The sequence below is a fragment of the Anolis sagrei genome, chromosome 6 (genome assembly GCF_037176765.1).
Source record: "Anolis sagrei isolate rAnoSag1 chromosome 6, rAnoSag1.mat, whole genome shotgun sequence".
Taxonomy (NCBI): domain Eukaryota; kingdom Metazoa; phylum Chordata; class Lepidosauria; order Squamata; family Dactyloidae; genus Anolis; species Anolis sagrei.
The window spans coordinates 987,361-1,012,943 of NC_090026.1; the positions used below are offsets into that span (position 1 = coordinate 987,361).

A 25,583-nucleotide genomic window follows, 5' to 3' on the forward strand; every position below is an offset into this window, starting at 1 on the left:
CGCACAGCCGTAAAGCGTGCATGGCTCGGCAGTTTTGCAGCAGCGGGATCCAAGATGGCGGCGCTCGTGAGAGGAGCAGCGATGGCGGGACCCGGCTTGGGCCTCTCCGGGGGGTGTCCAGACTGGACGGACCGGGCAGAGAGCACCGGGGTGAGTAGGCCGGGAGGGAGGCCGGGAAGGAAGGAGGGAGGCCGGCTGGGAAGGGAGGGCAGGCGCTGCTCGAGGCCGGGAAGGGACAAGGCCCGGGAGAAGGCCATCTAGTCCAACCCCCTTGTGTTATTATGCAAGAAAAGCACAATCAAAGCTCCCCCAATAGAGGGCCATATACCCTCCATAATAATAATAATAATAATAATAGAATCCTGGAGTTGGAAGAGATCTTTAAAAGCCATCTAGTCCAATTCCCTTCTGCTATGATGCAAGAAAAGCACAATCAAAGCTCTCCTGACAGAGGGTCATCCAGCCTCAATAATAGCAATAATAACAACAACATCCTAGATGTTGTTGCAATAATAACAACAACATCCAACATCCTAGATGGCCTCTAAAGGCCATCTAGTCCAACCCCCTTCTGCTATTATGCAAGAAAAGCACAATCAAAGCACCCCTAACAAAGGCCCATCCAGCCTTCATAATAATAATAATAATAATGATGATAATGATAATAATAGAATCCTGGAGTTGGAAGAGATCTCTAAAGGCCATCTAGTCCAACTCCCTTCTGCTATGATGTAGGGAAAGCACAATCAAAGCTCTCCTGACAGGGGGTCATCCAGCCTCCATAACAACAACAACAACAACAATAATAGAATCCTGGAGATGGAAGAGATCTCTAAAGGCCATCTAGTCCAACCCCCATCTGCCACTATGCAGGAAAAGCACAATCAAAGCACCCCAAACAAAGGCCCATCCAGCCTTCATAATAATAATAATAATAATAATAATAATAGAATCCTGGAGTTGGAAGAGACCTCTAAAGGACATCTAGTCCAACTCCCTTCTGCTATGATGTAGGGAAAGCACAACCAAAGCTCTCCAGACAGAGGGTCATCCAGCCTCCATAATAACAATAACAACAACATCCTAGAGTCGGAAGAGGCCTCTAAAGGCCATCTAGTTCAACCCCCTTCTGCTATGAGTAGGAAAAGCACAATCAAAGCTCCTCCAATAGAGGGCCGTATAGCCTCCATCATAATAATAATAATAATAGAATCCTGGAGTTAGAAGAGATCTTTAAAAGCCATCTAGTCCAATTCCCTTCTGCTATGATGTAGGAAAAACACAATCAAAGCTCTCCTGACAGAGGGTCATCCAGCCTCCATAATAACAATAATAACAACATCCTAGAGTTGGAAGAGCCCTCTAAAGGCCATCTAGTCCAACCGCCTTCTGTTATTATGCAAGAAAAACACAATCAAAGCTCTCCTGACAGGGGGTCATCCAGCCTCCATAACAACAACAACAACAACAATAATAGAATCCTGGAGTTGGAAGAGACCTCTAAAGGCTATCTAGTCCAACTCCCTTCTGCTGTGATGTAGGAAAAACACAATCAAAGCTCCCCCAATAGAGGGCCGTATAGCCTCCATAATAATAATAATAACACTGTTCAACGGAGAAAAAGTTTTGGGCCTGAAAGTAGCTGTTCTTTTATGATTTTGGGGTGCTGAAAACGAAAATGACATTTAAAAATGTATATTGGCTCTAGTTTTTATGATATAGGCAATCACGTGATCACGTATGGTTGAAAAAATGCATGTTGCGACTTACACTATGGAGGATTCTAGAATATTCTAGAAAGTTTGATGACGCAGTATTAGTACCGTGTGCAAAAGCCAGAAATCCCTATATAAGGCCAGACTTTTGAACGGTGAGGGTCAGTCAGTTGAAGACTGAGACAGTCTTGTTAAACATCGTTTTGCATTGTTCTTTTTACTGTAGTTCTGCCTCCTCGCACGTGTGTAAATAAAGCACGATGGGAAAAAGAGATCAAGGCCAATGGATTCCTTCAATGCTGTCAGACTCCTGCTGGAGCATTGCAAGAGGGAATCCTTTCCTTGAATACCAAAGAAAAGTCAAGAGAAGCAAACAGGATAGAAACTAAAGTCACAATTAAAGCGACATTTACACTTTCAGACTTTTCAACTGCATGAGGCCTACTAATAGAGTTTCTTGCTGCACAAACATAAACAAGAGACTAATTAAATAAATATTTCTCATGTATAAACTATTGGCAATATAATTTGACTAAAATTTAGTAAATATTCACGGTTCATATACATGCAGTCAGGTTAGGCGCATTATCATAATATTAACTAATTACCTATTGTGGAGAAAATTGAAATAGCTGTTGCATAAAAACCAGAGCCAATTAACACATTTAATTATTATATTTGAATTCAGCATGTTACATTTATTAAGAAACGGCACATTTCGTTTCCGTAACTGAGAAAAACTGAAAATTTGTAGAACAGTGTAATAGAATCCTGGAGGTGGAAGAGACCTCTAAAGTCTATCTAGTCCAACTCCCTTCTGCTATGATGTAGGAAAAAGCAATCAAAGCTCCCCCAATAGAGGGCCATATAGCCTCCATAATAATAATAATAATCTATATAAATAAAAATGTAATGTTCGTTTGTGCTACCTTCAAACTCAAAAACCAAGGGGGGAATTGACACCAAATTTGGACACTATATACCTAACAACCCAATTTATGTTCTCCACTAAAAAAAAAAAAAAAAAAAACCAGAAAAATGGAAGAATGAGAGAGGGAAGGAAGGGGAGAAAGAAAAAATAATAATAATAATAACAACAACAACACTTTATTTGTACACTGCTGCCATCTCCCCAAGGGACTCGGTGCGGCTTACATGAGGCCAAACTCGAACACAACAATAAAACAATAACATTGTTATTGACTCTTTCAATGCATGAGGAAACCCCCCACCCAGGGGTTCTTCACATGTGGAGCCCCAAGAAAGGCTTATATTACCTTATATAGAATATCTATATCAACAAAAATGCAATGTTCGTTTGTTGGATTAACAGAACTCAAAAACCACTGGACAAAATGACACCAAATTTGAACACTACACCCCTAACAGACCAATAAGTGATCATATATCATAATCCCCCCTCCACCCCAAAACAAAACCAGTGGAAAAGATTTAAAAACCCCAAAAAGCTATATGATGATACAGAAAAAAAGGGAAGAATGAGGGAGGGAAGGAAGGGGAGAAAGACAAAAAGAATAATAATAATAATAACAACAACAACAACACTTTATTTGTACCCCACTACCATCTCCCCAAGGGACTCGGTGTGGCTTACATGAGGCCGAGCCCAACAACACATCAATACAAGTAATAACAATCACAATACAAGCAGTTTAAAACAATAAAACAATAACATGAGCCTTATCGAATAGGACAACACACTTTAAAATCTGTGGGTAGGCCAAATGTAGTGTATTTTATGTATTTTTGTACTATTGTATTATGATGTTTACTGTGGTTTAGCAGGCCTGAGTCCCTCTTCGGAGGTTGAGAAGACCGGGTTATAAAAGCTCGAAATAAATAATAATAAATAATAAATGTAATTAAAATTAAAAATAATGTTGGACATAGATGAAAAAGTGATGGGGCGGTTTGTGGAAACATACAAGAAGACCTAAAACAATATAAAGCATGGAAGCAAAGAGCGAAAGAAGGAAGGAAAGAGGGAGAGAAGGAAAGAAAATGAGGGAAGGATGTAAAGAGAGAGTGAAGAAAGTAGGGAAAGAAGGAGAGAAAGAGGGAGGGAAGGAAAGAGAGAAAGAAGGTTGGACACAAAAAGGAAAGAGATAGAGAAGGAAGGAAGGAGATATAAAAGAAGGGAAGGAAAAAGGGGGGAAGGAAGGAAAGAGGAAAGTGATGCAGGAAAAGCACAATAAAAGTACCCCTGATTCAGAAGGGAGAGAGATACACAACTTTCCCATCTTCCCTTTCAGACCACTATCATGGCGGTGGAGTTTGACGGAGGGGTCGTCATTGGTGCCGACTCCAGGACCACTACCGGGTGAGTGAGGGGTAGGTGGGGCTGTGTTATTGTTGTTATGGTTGTTTTTATTATTATGTTTATTTATACCCTCCTCCTCTCTCCACAAAGGAGTCTCAAAGCAGCTTACATTAAAAACATTTCAATACAATTTAATATCCACAAATATGTAAACATATTTATGTAAAACATATTTATGTAAAACATATGTAAAATATGGCGCAGTGGGTTAAAGCACTGAGCTGCTGAGCTTGTTGATCAAAAGGTCGCAGGTTCAATTCCGGGGAGCGGTGTGAGCTTCCACTGTCAGCCCAAGTGTCTGCCAACCTAGCAGTTCGAAAACATGCAAATGTGAGTAGATCAATAGGTACCGCTCCGGCGGGAAGGTAACGGCACTTCATGCAGTCATGCCAGCCACATGACCTTGGAGGTGTCTACAGACAATGCTGGCTCTTCGGCTTAGAAATGGAGATGAGCACCACACCCCAGAGTCAGACATGACTGGACTTAATGTCAGGGGAATTCCTTTACCTTAACACAGGATTAACTATCTGGGTTGCTGTGAATTTTTTGGGCTGTTTGTCCATGTTCAAGGAGCATTCCCTCCTGATGTTTTGCCTGCATCTGGGGCTACTGGCATCTTCAGAGGTCTGCTGGAGTGAGGCAAGTGGAGTGTATCTATACCTGAAGAGTAATGTCCAGGGTGGGAGGAAGAACCTGTGTCTCTTTAAAGCAAGTGTGGATGCTGCAGTTGTCATGAATGGCTTTTCAATGACTTTGAAGCATAGGTTTTTTTATTGCAATGTCCAGTGTGAGAAGGTATATCACATTACAGAAAAACATTTAGACGAAGAATGACATTGGACATACAGATTCTATACAACTACATTAGATTTACAATTACATTGGTTAACAAACAAACAAAGGGGAATTACATTTTCACTCAACATTCATACACATGTACACGCATTCATCCACATGCATCCAAAATACAATTAGCAGGCTTGATTAGCCATGAAACTGCAAAGTCAATCAGTGAGGGTATTTGTATAGACCTGGCCTGGCTGTTGAACCTAGTGGCAGACTTTGTCTGTTGTTGTTGTTTTGTTCAGTCACTTCTGACTCTTTGTGACCAGAGCTCCTCCCTGTCAGCTGTGGCAACCCCCAGGGTCTCCTTCAAGGTCAATACAGTCATTTCGGGGATGCCACCCATCCATCTTGCCCTTGGTCGGCCCCTCTTCCTTTTTCCTTCCATTTTCCCCAGCATCATTGTCTTCTCTAAGCTTTCCTTTCTTCTCATGATATGGCCAAAGTACTTCAACTTTGTCTCTAGTCTCCTTCCCTCCAGTGAGCAGCCGGGCTTTCTTTCCTGACGTATGAACTGGTTGGATCTTCTCGCAGTCCAAGGCACTCTCAGCACTTTCCTCCAACACCACAGCTCAAAAGCATCGATCTTCCTTCGCTCAGCCTTCCCGAAGGTCCAGCTCTCACATCCGTAGGTGACTACAGGGAATAATACCATGGCTTGGACTAGGCAATGGATCTTGGTTGCCAGTCTGATGTCTCTACTCTTGACTATTTGATCGAGACTGGACATTGCTCTCCTCCCAAGAAGGAAGCGTCTTCTGATTTCCTGGCCACAGTCTGCATCTGCACTCATCTTTGCACCTAAAAATACAAAGTCTGTCACGGCCTCCACGTTTTCTCCCTCTATTTTCCAGTTGTCAATCATTCTTGTTGCCATAATCTTGGTTTTTTTTATGTTTAGCTGCAACCCTGCTTTTGCACTTTCTTCTTACATCTTGGTTAGATGGCTCCTTGGCTCTTCCTCGCTTTTGGCCATCAGAGTGGTGTCATCTGCATATCTGAGGGTGTTAATGTTTCTTCCAGCAATTTCCACCCCAGCCTTGCATTCGTCAAGCCCCACACATCCTTGCATGATGTGTTCTGCATACAAGTTGAATAGGCTGCGTGAGAGTAGACAACCCTGCCGTATGCCTTTCCCAATCTTGAACCAGTCTGTTGTTCCATGGTCAGTTCTTACTGTTGCTTCTTGATCGTTATACAGAGACAGGCAAGGTGGCTTGGGATCCCCATACTGCCAAGACTTTGCCACAATTTTTTTATGGTTCTTTGTCTGGAAGGTGTGAACTGGCACTTGATTATTCGCTGTCTGAGATGGAATTCCCCCATGAAAATGAGCAAAACATGGTTTTACCAGTATCAAAAAACACCAGAATCAAGGCAGTCAATAAAGAACATCACTCAGAAATGGGGGAATTCCAGACAGCACACAATCAAGTGCCAGTGAACACCTCCCAAACAAAGAATGCCTCCGGGCACAACAACCAGGCTACCTCTATGCAGATGCCCGCATGTCGTGGACTCCACTTTGTGGCCCCATTTCTGAAGGTTGGCTCTGCATCTCGTGGTGCCAGAGCGCAGTCTGTTCAGCGCCTTCCAAGTCGCCCCGTCTTCTGTGTGCCCAGGGGGGAGTCTCTCATTTGGTTTCAGCCATGGACTGAGGTTCTGGGTTTGAGCCTGCCACTTTTGGACTCTCGCTTGCTGAGGTGTTCCAGCGAATGTCTCTGTAGATCTTAGAAAACTATTTCTAGATTTAAGTCGTTGACGTGCTGGCTGATACCCAAACAGGGGATGAGCTGGAGATGTTTCTGCCTTGGTCATAATAATAATAATAATAATAATAATAATAATAATAATAATAGAATCATAGAATCATAGAATCAAAGAGTTGGAAGAGACCTCATGGGCCATCCAGTCCAACCCCCTGCCAAGAAGCAGGAATATTGCATTCAAATCACCCCTGACAGATGGCCATCCAGCCTCTGCTTAAAAGCTTCCAAAGAAGGAGCCTCCACCACACTCCGGGGCAGAGAGTTCCACTGCTGAACGGCTCTCACAGCCAGGAAGTTCTTCCTAATGTTCAGATGGAATCTCCTCTCTTGTAGTTTGAAGCCATTGTTCCGCATCCTAGTCTCCAAGGAAGCAGAAAACAAGCTTGCTCCCTCCTCCTCCCTGTGGCTTCCTCTCACATATTTATACATGGCTATCATATCTCCTCTCAGCCTTCTCTTCTTCAGGCTAAACATGCCCAGTTCCCTAAGCCGCTCCTCATAGGGCTTGTTCTCCAGACCCTTGATCATTTTAGTCGCCCTCCTCTGGACACATTCCAGCTTGTCAATATCTCTCTTGAGTTGTGGTGCCCAGAATTGGACACAATATTCCAGATGTGGTCTAACCACATCTTGGGGAGATGATACCCCACCACCATCTCCCCAAGGGGACTTGGGGCAGCTTACATGAGTCCAAGCCCAACAATACAATACATCAGTATAAACCAACACAGCGATAAAATAAAACAAAAAATAAAATACAATACAAAACCATTATAAATAACATATCAGCAATAAAACACGACATTTAAAAAAACAAGGATCCAACACCGTGCGCAGGGCCAATTCTAATAGATTAAAAATGTAAAACACTGTGTGTGACAGAGGTGAAATGAGTCTGAACAGGGTTTTAGAGGGTAGGGTATGATTCATTGCCCCAACGGGTAGAATAAAGTGCTTCAGAGGACATTTTGCAGGAAAATGGTCATATCAGGGAATTATTAATCTTTCATTCAGGGAAGGCACACTGGAACAACCAAGTTTTCAAGCTCCTCCTAAAGACTGCCTCCTTTATCCTTCTTGAATGGTGATGCCCAGAACGGGACACATATGGTGCCAAGGGTGGCGGCCTCCTTCTGCCCGCCAACTCCCCTCAGAGTGACCTCTCAATCATTTCCCAGCTCCCTCCGGTGATAGCGGGGTGTCCTGGGGCCACCTTGCGTCCAAGATGCAGAGCTACTGCCCACTCCCTCTGGCTTCCCAGCTCCACAAAGCAGCTCTGCATCTCAGACTTTGAGGCAGTGTGTATTGTGTGACCCTGGACTCATCGCTGAGCCTGGAACCCCAGGTTTCGGCGGTGACCAGGGGAGCATTTGCACAGCTAAAGCTTGTGCGCCAGCTGCGCCCGTACCTTGGGAAGTCTGACTTGGCCACGGTAGTCCACGCTCTGGTTACATCCCGTTTAGACTACTGCAGCGCTCTCTACGTGGGGTTGCCTTTGAAGACAGCTCGGAAGCTCTAACTAGTCCAACGCTCGGCAGCCATGATTTTAACAGGAGCGGAGCGCAGGGAGCATACAACCCCCCTGTTGCGCCAACTCCACTGGCTACCGATCTGCTACCGGGCTGAATTCAAAGTGCTGACGTTGGCCTTTAAAGCCCTAAACGGTTCAGGCCCAAGCTACCTATCCGACCGCATCTCTGCCTATGAACCCACCAGGACTTTGAGATCTTCCGGGGAGACCCTGCTCTCGATCCCGCCTGCTTCTCAAGCTCGGCTGGCGGGGACGAGAGATAGGGCCTTCTCGGTGGTGGCTCCTCGGCTGTGGAACGCCCTTCCTATGGACATTAGACTAGCACCATCTCTAATGGTATTCCCCAAAAAAGTTAAGACCTGGCTGTTTGAGCAGGCGTTCCAATAATTAGTGCAATGATTGGTTAATGAACACTGGAATGGAACAATGGATGACGAATCTGGAACATGTTTTTGATGACGAGACGACAGTGAATGGGTATTGTAGTAACTGTTTATTAATTGTGTAATGTGTTAGGTTGCTAACTGTTTCTATACTGTAGCACTGAATTTTTGCTGTTCGTATTTGTTGTGAACCGCTGTGAGTCGCCTTCGGGCTGAGAACAGCGGTATATAAGTAAGGTAAATAAATAAATAAATAAATATTCTGTCCTGACGGCTCTCCCTGTCTTCTCTTGCAGTTCCTACATTGCCAACCGAGTGACGGATAAGCTGACCCAGATCCACGACCACATTTACTGCTGCCGGTCAGGCTCAGCCGCCGACACCCAGGCCATTGCAGATGCCGTCACATACCAGCTGGGCTTCCACAGGTGAGAATGAACAGGGACCTTTTGGGGAGGCAAACCTCTCTGCCACCCTCAGAACACCAGGCCCCAGTGGCCCTCAGAGACTGTGGAGGGGACGAAACGGAAGGGGATGATGACGTGGGCATGCAGATGATCCCTTGGTTGGCTTAAGTGTCCAATTCCAAGAGGACAGAGACATGGGCCAACTTTGGCCCTCCTCCAGCGATGCTTATTTTCATATTTCGATGGCTGCACACCACAGGAAGTATCTTTCCTTTATGAGTGGGGATAAAGCTTGTTGTTTTAATGTCTTACCTTTTGGACTAACGACTGCCCCAAGAGTATTTACAAACTTCATGGCAGTAATTGCGGCTCACCTTCGTACACAGGGCATTACAATTTATCCTTATATTGACGACTGGCTTTTGGTAGGAGATTCATGCGAACGTTTGAATCCAGGTATTTTGGACTCCCAACTCCCACAATTCCTTTTTCTTAATTTTAATTTTTAAATATTTTATTTCAAAAAGATAATACACCAACTATATATATTGCAGAAATATACACATACACATACGTTGACAACCCGCCACCCACAGTACAGTTACCCCTCAACCCACCCACAGTGCTGTTAGGAATTATTATTATTATTATTATTATTATTATTATTATTATTATTACTTATTAACTATTTCTACCCCGCTAGCATCTCCCAAAGGACTCATTGCGGCTTACAAAGGCCAAGGCCACAAAACACAACATAACAATACACAACCTAAAGCAAATTAAAAACAGTTAAAGCAATATTAAACAAGCAATAAACAATACACCAGGACACAGTAAAACTGGGCCGGGCCAGAGTGAAGGGTACAGATTAAGAGTGCTGAAGTGACAGGTGATATGTAAGGATTATGGGGTGTGTGCAGTGTGCGGCAATCTAATAAAGTTCTAATAAAGTGCTTCTGGGACGTTGTTGGAGATGCCTATTCTGGAAAGGCGCACCGGAACAGCCAGGTCTTCAAGTTCTTTCTAAAGACTGCCAATGTAGGGGCCTGTCTAAGATCTTTGGGGAGAGTGTTCTAGAGTCGAGGGGCCACCACAGAAAAGGCCCTGTCTCGCGTCCTCACCAAACACGCCTGCGACGCAGGCAAAATCACAAGCAGGACCTCTCCGGATGAACGAAGCGAGCACGTGGGTTCATAAACGGAGATGCGGTCACACCAGTAGGATGGTCCCAAACCGTTTAGGGCTTTGTAGGTAAGCACCTGAACCTGGAATTGTGGAGTTGAAGTCCAAAAAACCCAGAGGGCTGAAGTTGGCCCATGCCTGCTTTAGACACAGGGAGCAATCATAGACATACAGAGTGGGATCAGGCCACAGTGGTCTACGCTCTTGTTACATCCCGAATAGACTACTGCAACGCACTCTACGTGGGGTTGCCCTTGAAGACTGTTTGGAAACTTCAACTGGTCCAGCAAGCGGCAGCCAGATTGCTTACCGGAGTGACATACAGGGAGCACACCACCCCCCTGCTGTGTCAGCTCCACTGGCTGCCGGTTCAGTTCTGAGCACAATTCAAGGTGCTGGTTTTGACCTACAAAACCCTATACGGTTCCGGTCCAGTGTATCTCTCTGAACGCATCTCCCTCTACGTCCCACCCTGGAGTTTGAGATCACCTGGGGAGGCCCTGCTCTCGACCCCACCGCTATCACAAGTGAGGCTGGTGGGGACGAGGAGCAGGGCCTTCTCGGTGGTGGCCCCTCACCTGTGGAACTCACTCCCGGGAGAAATTAGGGCATCAACATCCCTCCTCTCGTTCAGGAGGAAAGTAAAGACGTGGTTGTGGGACCAGGCCTTTGGGCAATCTGACAACTAGGACTGACAGGACTGACAATGTGGAAATGGAATTTGGACTATGAGATAGCGAACGTCAATGAGGAGTAATGGGTTTGTATTGGTTTTATTGGTTTTATTGTTGTAATGCAGGACCTGTTGTTTAATTTGTTAATTGTTGCTATTTGTTTACTACTGTGATGTGATGCTGGCATCGAGTTGTGCCTTTGTAAGCCGCCCTGAGTCCCCTTCGGGGTGAGAAGGGCGGGGTAGAAGTAACTGAAATAAATAAATAAATAAATGGGAAGAAAGCCCAAAGATCATCCACTCTAGCCTCCTTCACCCAAGCAGGAAGACACCATCAAAGCACTCCTGGCAGATGGCCATTTGGCCTCTATTTCCAAACCTCCAGAGAACCAGACTCCTGAGCAGAAGCAGAAGTAATGCTTAAGCAGCTCTTGTCTGTTCAGAAGGTGGAATGTCACCTATTTTCCTGTGGTTGAATCATATTGCTCTTTTGGCAAGCCATTGGGGTTGAGCCAGTCAACCCGTTCCCAGCCCACCTCACAGGAGCGTTGTCCACCCACATCTCACTTGCTTCTTTGTGGGGACGTCACAGGGCACGTTGTCAAAGGCCTTGCTGGAATCAGACTCTGCTCCACCCACCACATTCCCTGCATCTACCTTTCGCTTTAGCTCTGCCAAGAAAGGAGGGAGGGTTGTTTGTGAGGAGCCTGTCTTGAGCCTGGCATTCCTTTCCGAGTGTTCAGAGACTGGCTGTATAATCACAGAAGCATTAGAAGAGATGGCAAGGTGATCTGGTTCAACTCTCCTCCGTGCAGGAAGATACAATCAGTCATTCTCTGCTCTGGAATCTCTCCCGGAATTGATTATAGTCATTTCCTTTGCACCCTTTTTGGAGATGAGTACCTTGCCTTCCTCCAGTCTGCTGGGACTTCAGGATTCTCAGAGATGGTGGGCGGGGCCCTGGGACTGCTTCCGCTGCCCACCTCCCATTATAATAATGATAATGTGTATTGTTGAAGGCTTTCATGGCCAGAATCACTGGGTTCTTCCAGTTTTTTTCAGACTATATGGCCATGTTCTAGAGGCATTCTCTCCTGACGTTTTGCCTGCATCTATGGCAAGCATCCTCAGAGGTTTGGACTCCAACTCCCACAATTCCTAGCAGCCGGTGCTCTGGATGTAGGTGAACTACACCGCCCACCAAACCCTTCCAGTATTTTCTCTTGGTCATGGGAGTTCTGTGTGCCAGGTTTGGTTCAATTCCATCCTTAGTGGAGTTCAGAATGCTCTTTGATTGTAGGTGAACTATGAATCCCAGTAGCTACAAGTCCCAAACATCAAGGTTTATAGGTCTATTTCCCCCCCCCCCCCCAAACTCCATCTGTGTTCATATTTGGGCATATTGAGTATTTGTGTCAAGTTTGGTCAAGATCCTTCGTTGTTTGAGTCCACAGTGCTCTCTGGATGTATTATTTATTTATTTATTTATTTATTACTGCGCTTGTATACCGCTATTTCTCAGCCTAAGTCGGTGACTCAATGCGGTTTACAACACTACAAAAAACAACAATATTCAGTTTAAAAGCATAAAAAACACATATACAATACAAATTATTGGGCCACCAACAACAATCCAAATGCATCTCGTAACTAGAATCGCAATCCAAATTCATCGTCCATGATTACCAATCCTTTAATCATCAAAATTCATTGCACCGGATTAACCGAATGCTTGTTCAAACATCCATGTCTTCAATCTTTTTCGAAACACCATCAGCGAGGGGGCTGTAGGTGAACTACAACTCCCAAACTCAAGGTCAATGCACACCAAACCCTTCCAGTATTTTCTCTTGGTCATGGAAGTTCTGTGTGCCAAGTTTGGTTCAATTCCATCATTAGTGGAGTTCAGAATGCTCTTTGATTGTAGGTGAATAAATCGTAGCAACTATTGTAGGTGAACTATAAATCCCAGCAACTACAACTCCCAAATGACAAAATCAATCCCCCCTGCAACCCCACCAGTATTCCAATTTGGGCATATCGGGTATTTGTGTCAAATTTGGTCCAGTGAATGAAAATACATCCTGCAAATCAGATATTTATATTACAATACATAACAGTTGCAAAATGACAGTTATGCAGTAGCAACGAAAATAATGTTATGGTTGGAGGTCACCACAATATGAGGAACGGTATATAGGGGTCACGGCATTAGGAAGGTTGAGAACCACTGGCTTACAGTATAAGCAGAACACAAAACAATGCACATTTTTGCAATCGCATAACCCACCAAGGCCTTTGCCATAAATGTAAACAAAGGTCCTATCCAAAATTCCTGACCCACATATTGTATTGTTTTCCCTGATCCCTCGCATGGGAATTTTCCATGGCTGTATTCTCGTGGTAAGGACTAAGACTCCTTTTGCTCCGCAATCTAAAGGGAGAGGCCTTTGGGCCAGAGAGCACGCCTTCCTGCAAAGCCTCACCTGGAAAAGCACTGGCCTCCTTTCAAAAGAGGAAACTTTGCATCTGGATTTTTTTCTCTACATTCCTCAACTCTTCCAAATTTTCCACTGGGGGAAAAAGGGTGTTTCCTCTCACTTCAGTGTTCTCCCAGTGCTTCCTTGCCCCTCGATGTACCTGTTGGTGCTTTCAGAATTGTTGAGCCCATTCAAATCCCACCCCCCAATTGCAAGGATGGAAAATACCCAGCTCGGTTGCTCTTTTGCTGCTTTTGCAGAAGGAAACGGCACTCGAACAAAAGTCCCCGGGGAAAGAAAGCAGGGATACGCTTCCCTTTCCCAGTTTCCTTTTCTGGTGCAAAAGAAGACCAGAAAGAAGCCCTTTGGGCTTCTTTCTGGTCTTCTTTTGCACCAGAAAAGGAAACTGGGAAAGGGAAGAGTATCTTCATAGACTGGAGAAGAATGTGAGGTTTCTCCTTCTCGACTCCCCTTGAGCCTCCTTGAGATAAATAAATGACTCATGAGTGTAACTATCGGCTGGCCTGGAGGGGCCACAACACTGACTCACTTGGGTTTTTGCAAAATAAGTCCTGCAGCTGCGTTGCTGTGAGTTTTCCGGGCTGTATGGCCATGTCCCAGTGGGATTCTCTCCTGACGTTTCGCCTGCACCTGTGGCTGGCATCCCCAGGTTCAGAGGTCTGTTGGAAACGAGGCAAGTGGAGTGTACATATCTCCCCATGGAATCAGGCCCAAGGTGGGAGAAAGAATCCTTTGTCTGTTTGAAGCAAGCGTGAATGTTGCAGTTAGCAATGATTAGCATTGAGTAGCCTTGCAGCTCGAAAGCCTGGCTGGTTACCCATCTTAAATCTGGTTACCAGTATTAGTAGTAGTAATTTTATTGATTACCCTTAGGCCATAGCACAATATCAAACAAGACAACAAGGTATTGTTGAATGCTTTCATGGCTGGAATCACTGGGTTGTTGTAGGTTTTTTTCAGGCTATATGGCCATGTTCTAGAGGCATTCTCTCCTGACGTTTCGCCTGCATCTATGGAAAGCATCTTCACTACCTCTGAGGATGCCTGCCATAGATGCAGGTGAAACTTCAGGAGAGAATGCCTCTAGAACATGGCCATATAGCCCAAAAAATCTACAACAATGCTTGATAAGACTTGAATGCACTCTGTGTAGCAAGTTATAATAAGACTACAGTAAATAAATATGATAAGATCTGATAAAACTGAGTATATACACCATATTTCCTTATCACCCCTACAATGTACCCCAATCAGCTCCATATATGTGGTTCTCAGAAGTATTGTTTTGCTTAAATACAGAGCTGTGTTATTTTTGGGTCTTGGCCACAAAATACATTTCCAATACATTGTCCATTTGATATGGTTACCAGTATTAAAAAATACCAGAAACAAGTCAGTAAATAAAGAACACCACTCAGAAACAGGAGAGGTCCACACGAAAAACAATTAAAGGCCAGGTAATACCTTCCAAACAGAGGATACCTCCAGGCAGCAACAGCCAGGCTTTGCCGCTGCAAGGCTACTTAATGCTAATCAAGCTTGCTAATTTCAGTATTCACACTTGCTTCAAACAGACGTTGATTCTTTCTGGACATTATTCCACAGGTATATTATATACACCCCACTTGCCTCATTTCCAACAGTTCAAACCTTGTCCGGAGCTCTCCGTCATTGATATTATATTGTATATATATTTAGGGGTGCTGTTAGCTGCCTGGGAAGATATTTCTACAGGCAGCATATAAGTTATTTATGCATGAATGCACACATGAATACAACCTCTGAGGATGCCTGTCACAGATGCAGGAGAAACATCAGGAGAGAATGCTACCTGAACATTGCCATACAGCTCGAAATACTCACAGCAACCCAGCGATTCCGGCCCTGAAAGCCTTTGACAATGCAATCCCTGTAGCTTTAGGGAGGGGTGGGTTCAGGCAGTGGAGCTGAAAGGTGGAAAGAGCCAAGGATTGGGTCAGAGTGAGTTTCTGACCAATTTGTGTAGCTTGCTGTCGACCTTTGCAGCCCGAAAGAGAATTGCATCTGTCAAATAGGAAATTTAGATACCGCTTATGTGGGGAGGCTAGTTTAACTAATTTACGAGGCCATAAAAATCTCCAGCAAGCATGCAAAGAATGAGGAAATACTTCATCAGTGTCACAGATGGTTGGTGAAGGGACAGCTCCCCTGGTGGCCAGAATACCCTCATGAAAAAAAGCTGGAATGTTAAATAGCCTCTGTCTATATATGTTGTGTGTCTATATATGTTGTCTATCTATATATGTTGTGTGTCTGTGGCAGGGGTCCTCAAACTTTCTAAACAGAGGGCCAGGTCACAGTCCCTCAAACTGCTGGAGGGCCAGATTATAATTGAAAAAAGAATGAACGAATTCCTATGCACACTGCACATATCTTATTTACATGAAAAAAAAACCACTTAAAAATAATACAATAATTAAAATGAAGAACACATTTAACAAATATAAACTTACTAGTATTTCAGTGGGAAGTGTGGACCTGCTTTTGGCTGATGAGATAATAATAAATATAATAATAAACTTTATTTCTACCCCGCCACCATCTCCCCGATGGGGACTCGGAGCGGCTTACATGGGGCCAAGCCCAGACAACATAATACAGCAATAAAATCAAAGCATATACATCAGACAACAACAGCATTGTCTAAATGACATTTAAATAATAATAAAATAATAATAGTAATAATAAAATAAAATAAAAATTCCAATAGACACAATCACGATAGAGATGACAATGGGCGGGCCACAGATAGGATTCTTGTTGTTGTTGTGTGCTTTCAAGTCATTTCAGACTTAGGTTGACCCTGAGTCAGGGCCAGGTAAATGACCTTGGGGGCCGTATCTGGCCCTTGGGCCTTAGTTTGAAGACCCCTGGTCTATGGCATTGAATAGCAACCTCTACGCAGGTGACACACAACTCTACTACTCTTTTCCACCTAATTCCAAGGAAGCCCCTCAGGTGCTGGATGAGTGCCTGACCGCTGTGCCTGTCTGGATGAGGAGGAACAAGCTGAAGATCAATCCCGACAAGACAGAGGTCCTCCTGGTCGATCGTAAACCAGACCGGGGTATAGGGTGGCAACCTGTGCGGAACGGGGTTGCACTCCCCCTGAAGTCACAGGCCTGCAGTTTGGGAGTCCTCCTGGACTCATCACTTACGCTTCAGGCTCAGGCGTCGGGGGTGTCCGGGAGAGCTTTTGCACAACAGACTCATGTGCCAACTGCGACTGTACCTCGTGAAGGCTGATTTGGCCAGGGTGGTCCACGCCTTAGTCACTTCCAGATTGGATTACTGTAATGCACTCTTCGTGGGGCTGCCCTTGAAAACGGCCTGGAAATTTCAATTGGTCCAACGAGCAGTGGCCAGGTTGTTAACTGGGGCTCCTTACAGGGAGAGGTCAACCCTCCTGTTCAAAGAGCTCCACTGGTTGCCATTCATTTTCCAGACCCAATTCAAGGTGCAGGTGCTCACCTACAAAGCCCTAAATGGTTTGGGACCCGCCTACCTGCGTGACTGCATCTCTGTGTATGAACCCACATGATCCCTTCGTTCATCTGAAGAGGGTCCTGGGGGGGGGGGAGTTCGAGGGGCCACCACCGAGAAGGCCCTATCCCTCGTCCCCACCAATCACGCCTGCGACGGTGGTGGGATCGTGAGCAGGGTGCTCACGATCCCACCACCATCGCAGGCATGATTGGTGGGGACGAGGGATAGGGCCTTCTCGGTGGTGGCCCCTCGACTCTGGGACTTCCCCCCCCAAGGACATCAGGCATGCCCCAACGTTGGCAGTCTTTAGAAGGAGCTTGAAAATGTGGATGTTCCAGCGTGCCTTCCCAGAATAAGGAACCCTACGCAACCTGTCCCTAATCACACTTTACTAACGATCTAGGATTGTCTGCTCGCTCCATCTCTCTCCAAATACCCATCCTAGTTATAGGTCACCTTGTCATGCCCAGCATTTTAAAATTTTAATTATTACATTTGGCCCTGCCATAGGTTTTAATGCGTCGTGGTGTTATTGTTATTGTTTATTGCTTTGTTTACGAGTTATTTATTGTCTGTATTGCTGTTGTTGCTGTTTTTACTGATGTATTTGAGCTCGGCCTCTTGTAAGCCGCATCGAGTCCTTCTGGAGATGGTAGCGGAGCATAAATAAAGGATTATTATTATTATTATTATTATTATTAATGTCTGCCATGTGTATGTACATTGTGATCCGCCCTGATTCCCCTGTGGGATGCGAAGGGTGGAATATAAATTCTGTAAATAAGTAAGGAGTGGAGTGTGGGGAAATGGAGAGAAGGATAGAAGTGGGGCCTCCACCTCCCAGGATGCTTCCAGGGCTGGTGGGAGCTGCAGGACCAGGGCCAGGGGAGGGTCCCACTGGTGGGGTCTTCTGTTGTGGGGTGGGGGTCTCTTCTGCGGCTTAGCCTTGCTCCTGTTTTTCCTCCCAGCATTGAACTGGACGAGCGTCCCTTGGTGCACACGGCGGCCAACCTCTTCAAGGAGATGTGCTACCGATACCGGGAGGACCTGACGGCCGGGATCCTGGTGGCCGGGTGGGACAAGCGCAAAGGAGGGCAGGTAAGGCCCGAGGGAGGGCAGGTAAGGAGGGAGGGAGGGGGACACAAAAGCACAACAGGAACAAGGAAGGAAGGAAGGGGCTTAAGCCGGCTCAGAATATCATTGCAAACTTGATGACTAAGTGTCTGAAAACTGATGCGCATACATATTAAGTATGCAATTAAGGTGGATCATGTGGTTCAGCCCCGGAGAGAAGCTGGGTGGCGGAAGGATCAAGATGTATATCGTAGATAGAATACTTTTAATTAGTTTTCTTTTAATCATTACATGTCGCCCGCCCATTGTCACTGTGGTTGTCTTTATTGTCATTTAATATCGTTGTGCATTCATATGTTTTATGTCAACAACAACAATTTTTATTGATTAGCCAGTTGGCCTTATCAAAAACAGACAATGCAAACACAACATACAACATACATCTGGTCCTATTAAAATAGAATACAAATATATATCTCTTCGATCATCTGGAGAGGCCCTGCTCACGCTCCCACTACCATCGCAAGCGCAATTGGTGGGGACGAGGGAGAGAGCCTTCTCAGTGGTGGCCCCTCGACAATGGAACCTACTCCCAAGGGACATTAGGCAAGCCCCAACTCTGGCAGTCTTTAGGAGGAGCCTGAAAATGTGGCTGTTTCAGTGTGCCTTCCCAGAATTAGGAAACTCCCAGCAATATGTCCTCAAACGCACTTTAATAATGATTTAAGATTTTCTGCACATTTCTTCCCTCTCCAAAACTCCTATCCCAGTTACGTGTCGCCTTATCCATGCCCAGCATTATTTTTAAATTTTTAATTATTACATTCAGCCCAGCCTTAGTTTTGAAATGCTTGTTGCGTTACTGTACTGCTTTATTTTATTTTTGTTTATAACTGTTTTCGTTATTGTTTGTTGCTATTGTTTTATCATTGATGAATTGTGGGCTCAGCCTCATGTAAGCCGCACCGAGTCTCTTGGGGAGATGGTAGCGGGGTACAAATAAAGTATTATTATTATTATTATTATTATTATTATTATATAGAAATTTATCAACTTAAAACCAATGTAGCTAAGCCGTAGATATATGCATCAGCTATCCTCGTCTCCCTACCCTGCACCCCAACCTGATCTATGTACTCTGATCTCCTTTTAGCAACTTTAAACAAATAAAGGGCAACTTGTGTTGTCAGAATGGGGTTGTAACCAGCCAACAAAAATGAGGTTTTAGCCGCTGTATCCCAGCTTATTTTATTGCAAATGATAGGCCATAAATATTTTTTTCCTTTCCTTTTCATATAGATTGCAGTTATGTAAAATGTGGTTCAGATTTTCACCTTCGGAGTTATTATGTAATTATGATGTTGTTTATTGTTTGTGTTTTTGGTTTTATTTTGCTGTAATTTGTTGTTTGGGCTTGGCCTCATGTAAACCACCCCGAGTCCCCTTTGGGGAGATGGTGGCGGGGTATAAATAAAGATTATTACTATTATTGGGTTGTTGTAGGTTTTTTCAGGCTATATGGCCATGTTCTAGAGCAGTGGTTCTCAACCTGGGGTCCCCAGGTGTTTTGGGCCTACAGCTCCCAGAAATCCCAGCCAGTTTACCAGCTGTTAGGATTTCTGGGAGTTGAAGGCAAAAAACATCTGGAGACTCCAGGTTGAGAACCACTGTTCTAGAGGCATTCTCTCCTGACGTTTCGCCTGCATCTATGGCAAGCATCCTCAGAGGTAGTGAGGTCTGTTGGAAGTAGGAAAAAGGGTTTATATATCTGTGGAATGACCAGGGTGGGACAAAGGACTCTTGTCTGCTGCAGCTGGGTGTGAATGTTTCCACTGACCACCATGATTAGCATTTGATGGCCTGGCAATGCCTGGGACAATCTTTTGTTGAGAGGTGATTAGATGTCCTTGTTTGTTTCCTCTCTGTTGTTGTGCTGTTGTAATTTTAGAGTTTTTTAATATTGGTAGCCAGATTTTGTTCATTGTCATGGTTTCCTCCTTTCTGTTGAAATTGTCCACAGGCCATTGAAATCCACAAACGTGGACAATTTCAACAGAAAGGAGGAAACCATGAAAATGAACAAAATCTGGCTACCAATATTAAAAAAAAACTCTTAACAACAGAGAGGAAACAAACAAGGACATCTAATCACCTCTCAACAAAAGATTGTCCCAAGCACTGCCAGGCCATCAAATGCTAATCAAGGTGATCAGTTGAAACATTCACACCTAGCTCCAGCAGACAAGAGTTCTTTGTCCCACCCTGGTCATTCCACAGATATATAAACCCCTTTTCCTACTTCCAACAGACCTCACTATCTCTGAGGATGCTTGCCACAGATGCAGGTGAAATGTCAGGAGAGAATGCTTCTAGAACATGGCCATATACCCGAAAGAAAACCTATAACAACCTATTATTATTATTATTATTATTATTATTATTATTATTATTATTATAGAATAGATTTCTGCTTGGTTAAGGATATATAAAACTAACGTACTAACATTTAGAAAATATTTTCCTCAGACAGGAAGTAGCCCAACAGGTAAAAGAAACACCCCTCCTACACAGCTATTTAAAATCCAGATTATCTTCTTTGAATTGGATTAGATGGCAGTGTAGACACCAAGGCCCCCTAGTGGCCCGGCGGGTTAAACCGCTGAGCTGCTGAACTTGCTGACCAAAAGGTTGGAGGCTCGAATCCGGGGAGTGGGGTGAGCTCCTGCTGTTAGGCCCAGCTTCTGCAAACCTAGCAGTTTAAAAACATGCAAATGTGAGTAGATCAATAGGTACCGCTTTGGCTGGAACGGTGTTCCATGCAGTCACGCTGGAGGAGTCTACGGACAACGCCGGCTCTTTGGCTTAGAAATGGAGATGAGAACCAGAGACTCAGAGTCAGACACGACTGGACTTCATGTCAGGAGGAAGCCTTTACCTTTACTATGTATATATTGTGCTGTTGCATGCTGGGCCTGTTCATAAGACTATAGACAGGACATAAATTCCGTGTGCCCAACGGGATGCTGGGGCTGCTTCAGATTAAAAGCCTTTGGATTTCCTTAAAACAGAGTCTTTAGATTGCTTAAAAGTTCAACAAAGTTCTTTATTCATGAAAACAAACAGGGACTTTAAGGCTTTCTTAACAGTCTATTGGCTCTCTCTCAATCTTGTCCACAGGGAACAGGCACTATCTTCATAAACTGTATTTTAACTAATGGGGAAATCCTTAACTTCTAATCTGGGCAGTCTGTCTTTGTCTCTGTTGGCGTGGAGCCCCTGCACCCGGTACCAACTGCTTCTGCGAGTGACCCTTACCAAGCAGAGCTTTGTAGACTTCCAGGGGAAAAGAAGGAGTTCAAGTTTCAGTGATGGTTGACTGAAGTCCCTCCGCAAAGGAGCTGTAAGGCTGTATGATCCTCGGCCAAGCTGTGGGCTGTATATCTCCCCGGCCAAGCCGTAGAAGATGAAGCTTTCTACAGGAGCTCTTGGTATTATGTCCTGCATGAAAGGCTTCTCTGTGTGGACTGAACCCAAAATGGCACCTATTCCCTCCAAAACCCAAAGGGGACGGGACTAGGGAACCTAACTATAATTGACAGGTGGCTTGCCCTATGATTGCAGCCAAAAGAAGCCACCTATCTGCAGAGCCCCTGAAACTTAGGACTGCAACAAACATACAATGCAAAGCAAACAAAATTGGAGCTCCTGGTACAGCTGTACCAGCACAATATATCTTGTAAGACGGCCTGAGTCCCCTTCAGGTTGAGAAGTATGGATTTCTCAACCTCTAAGGCTACCTGCCATAGATGTGGGCGAAACGTCAGGAGAGAATGCTTCTGGAATGTGGCCAAACAGTCCGGAAAACTCACAGCAACATAACTATTCGGAATTGTTAAGAGTTGAAGTCCAAAACACCTGGAGAGGCGAAGTTGGCACATACTCACCTTTTGTGTCTTCCCCCCCCCCCCCAAATAACACACTTCCAGGTGTATTCGGTGCCCATGGGGGGCATGATGGTGCGCCAGCCCTTCTCCATCGGGGGCTCGGGCAGCTCCTACATCTACGGCTACGTCGACGCCTCCTACAAGCCCGGCATGACCAAGGAGGAGTGCTTGGCCTTTGCCGCCAATGGTAAGGAAGGGGTCCCACAACTCTTTGTGGGGGTGGCTGTTGATGGTACTGGGGGGGGGGCAGGCCCTTCTCTCCTCTCTCTTTGTGGGGGGGGGGTGTTGATGGGGTGTGGGGGGGCAGGCTCTTCTCTCCTCCCTCTTTGTGGGGGGGGGGTCCCCTGTTGATGGTAGTATGGGGGGGCAGTCCCTTCTCTCTTCCCTCTTTGTGGGGGGGGGCTGTTGATGGAGTGTGGGGGGGGGCATGCCCTTCTCTCCTTCTTTGTGGGGTGGGGGAAGACCCCTGTTAACGGTAGCTGTTGATAGTAGTATGGGGGGGGCAGGCCCTTCTCCCTTTTTGTGGGGGGGACCCCTGTTGATGGTAGTATGGGGGGGCAGGCCCTTCTCTCTTCCCTCTTTGTGGGGGGGGGCTGTTGATGGAGTGTGGGAGGGGGCATGCCCTTCTCTCCTTCTTTGTGGGGTGGGGGAAGACCCCTGTTAACGGTAGCTGTTGATAGTAGTATGGGGGGGGCAGGCCCTTCTCCCTTTTTGTGGGGGGGACCCCTGTTGATGGTAGTATGGGGGGGCAGGCCCTTCTCTCTTCCCTCTTTGTGGGGGGGGGGCTGTTGATGAAGTGTGGGGGGGCAGGCCCTTTTCTCCTTCTTTGTGGGGGGGGGACGACCCCTGTTGATGGTAGTGTGGGGGAGCAGGCCCTTCTCCCTTTTTGTGGGGGGGGACGACCCCTGATGATGGTTGTGGGGTGGGGTCCCTGTTGATGGTAGTGTGGGGGGGGGGGCAAGCCCTTCTCTCCTCCCTCTTTGTGGGGGGGAGGGACTCCTGTTGATGGTAGTATGGGGGGCAGGCCCTTCTCTCCTTCTTTGTGGGGGGGGGGGGAAGACCCCTGTTGAGGGTAGTGTGGGGGAGCAGGCCCTTCTCTCCTCCCTTTTTGTGGGGGGGGGGACGACCCCTGATGATGGTTGTGGGGTGGGGTCCCTGTTGATGGCAGTGTGGGGGGGGGGTGGCAAGCCCTTCTCTCCTCCCTCTTTGTGGGGGGAGGGACTCCTGTTGATGGTAGTATGTGGGGGGGGGGGGCAAGCCCTTCTCTTCCCCCTCTTTGTGGGGTGGGGGCCCCTGTTGATGCTAGTGTGTGGGGGGGGCAGGCCTTTCTCTCCATCTTTGGGGTGGGGTCCCCTGTTGATGGTAGTGTGGGGGGAGAGGCCCTTCTCTCCTCCCTCTTTGTGGGGGGGGGGCAGGCCCTTCTCTCCTCCCTCTTTGGGGGGGGGTCCCCTGTTGATGGTTGTGGGGTGGGGTCTCTGTTGATGGTAGTGTGGGGGGCAGGCCCTTCTCTCCTCCCTCTTTGTGGGGGGGGGGGGCTATTGGTGGTACTTGGGGGGGGTCCTGTGGGTCCCTCTCGCAGACTGACCGCCCTCCCCTTCTCCTCCTCCTCCTCCCCCCGCAGCCATCTCTCTGGCCATGGACCGTGACGGCTCCAGCGGAGGGGTCATCCGCCTGGCCGCCATCACCGAGGACGGCGTGGAGCGCAAGGTCATCCTGGGCCACGAACTGCCCCGCTTCTCCACCCTCTGAAGGAAGGAAGGCAGGAAGGACGTCCAGCCATCACTGTTACTGCTCTTATTATTATTGTTATTGTTGTGAATCACCCCAGTCCTTTGTTCCAGGGTCAACACAATATTAAAAACATAGGAGTGGAAATGGAAGTGTTGTTGTGGTTGGGGTCCTGGGAGGAGGAGGAGGGAGGCATTCTGGTAAATACAGAGGTGTCCACAAAGTTATGGGGGATGCACATATCATCCTAGTTTTACGACTTGCTAATAGGAGACTATCACACTACATCAGGCATGGGCCAACTTGAGCCCTCCCTCCAGGTGTTTTGGACTCCAACTCCCACAATTCCTAACAGCCTACCGGCTGTTAGGAATTGTGGGAGTTGGAGTCCAAAACACCTGGAGGGAGGGCTCAAGTTGGCCCATGCCTTTGTCCTCCTGGAACTGGACACTTAAGTCAATCAAGGGATCATCTGCATACCCACGTCATCATCCCCTTCAGTTTTGTGCCCTCCATTTTGGCGGGGGGGGGGGGGAACCCAGGTCATCATCCCCTTTGGTTTCATGACCTCCATTTTTTTGGGGGGGGGTAACCCACATCGTCACCCCCTTTGGTTTCATGCCCCCCATTTTGGGGGGGACGACCCATGTTGTCATCCCCTTTGGTTTCATGCCCTCCATTTTGGGTGGGTGGCGGGGGGGGGGGGGGAGGGCTCTGCAAGAGACTTGACCTTTGTTTATTTATTTACAACATTTCTATGCCGCCTTTCTCACCCCGAAGGGGACTCAGAGCGGATTACAAGATATATAAACATACAATATATTATATTATTAGCATAGCACAATATCAATACAGTACAATAATTGTATTGTACCATTATATTGTAATGTTATTAGTAGTATTACATGTAATATAAAATATATAATTATAATATTGTATTATTAGTATTATATTGTATCATTATAATATAAATATTGTATGTATATATATTATATTAGCATAGCACAATATCAGTATTAAATATTACTATATTGTACTATACCATTTTATTGTAGTAATATTACATTTAATATAAAATATATAATTATCATATTGTATTATTACTATTATATTGCATTACTTTATAATATTATATATATTGTATGTATATATATTATATATTATATTAGCATAGCACAATATCAGTATTATATATTACTATATTGTACTATACCATTATATTGTAATATTATTAGTAATATTACATGTAATATAAATATATAATTACATTGTATTATTAGTATTATATTGTATTACATTATATTATAAATATTATATATATATATTATATTATTAGCATAGCACAATATCAGTATTATATATTACTATATTGTACTGTAGCATTATATTGTAATATTATTACATGTAATATAAAATATATAATTATAATATTGTATTACTATTAGTATTATATTGTATTACATTATAATATTATAAGTATTGTGTGTATATATATATATATAAGCATTGCACAATATCAGCATTATATATTACTATATTGTACTATACCATTATATTGTAGTAACATTAGTAATATTACAAATATTGTATGTTTGTATATTAAATTATTAGCATAGTACAATATCAGTATTATATATGACTATATTGTACTATACCATTATATTATAATATTATTAGTAATATTACATGTAATATAAATATATAATTAAAATATTGTACAATTATTAATATTATATTGTATTACATTATAATATTACAAATATTGTATGTATATATATTATGTATTAGCATAGCGCAATATCAGTATTACTATATTGTACTATACCTTTATATTGTAATATTATTAGTAATATTACATATAATAATATATTATAATTATAATTATATATTTATATTACATGTAATATTACTAATAATATTACAATATAATGGTACAGTACAATATAGTAATATATAATACT

The 25,583-nt window shown here is 44.7% G+C and overlaps 1 protein-coding gene across 1 annotated transcript; it reads left to right on the top strand.

Moving 5' to 3' along the window:
- The first annotated feature begins 13 nt into the window (after window positions 1-13).
- PSMB6 (proteasome 20S subunit beta 6) lies at window positions 14-23,769 on the top strand. Its single transcript, XM_067469632.1, has 6 exons — window positions 14-150; window positions 3,989-4,056; window positions 8,882-9,013; window positions 17,845-17,974; window positions 21,937-22,081; window positions 23,516-23,769. Exons 1-6 carry the CDS (start codon window positions 55-57, stop codon window positions 23,641-23,643), a joined length of 699 nt encoding a protein of 232 aa, XP_067325733.1. The 5' UTR covers window positions 14-54; the 3' UTR covers window positions 23,644-23,769.
- The last annotated feature ends 1,814 nt before the right edge of the window (window positions 23,770-25,583 follow it).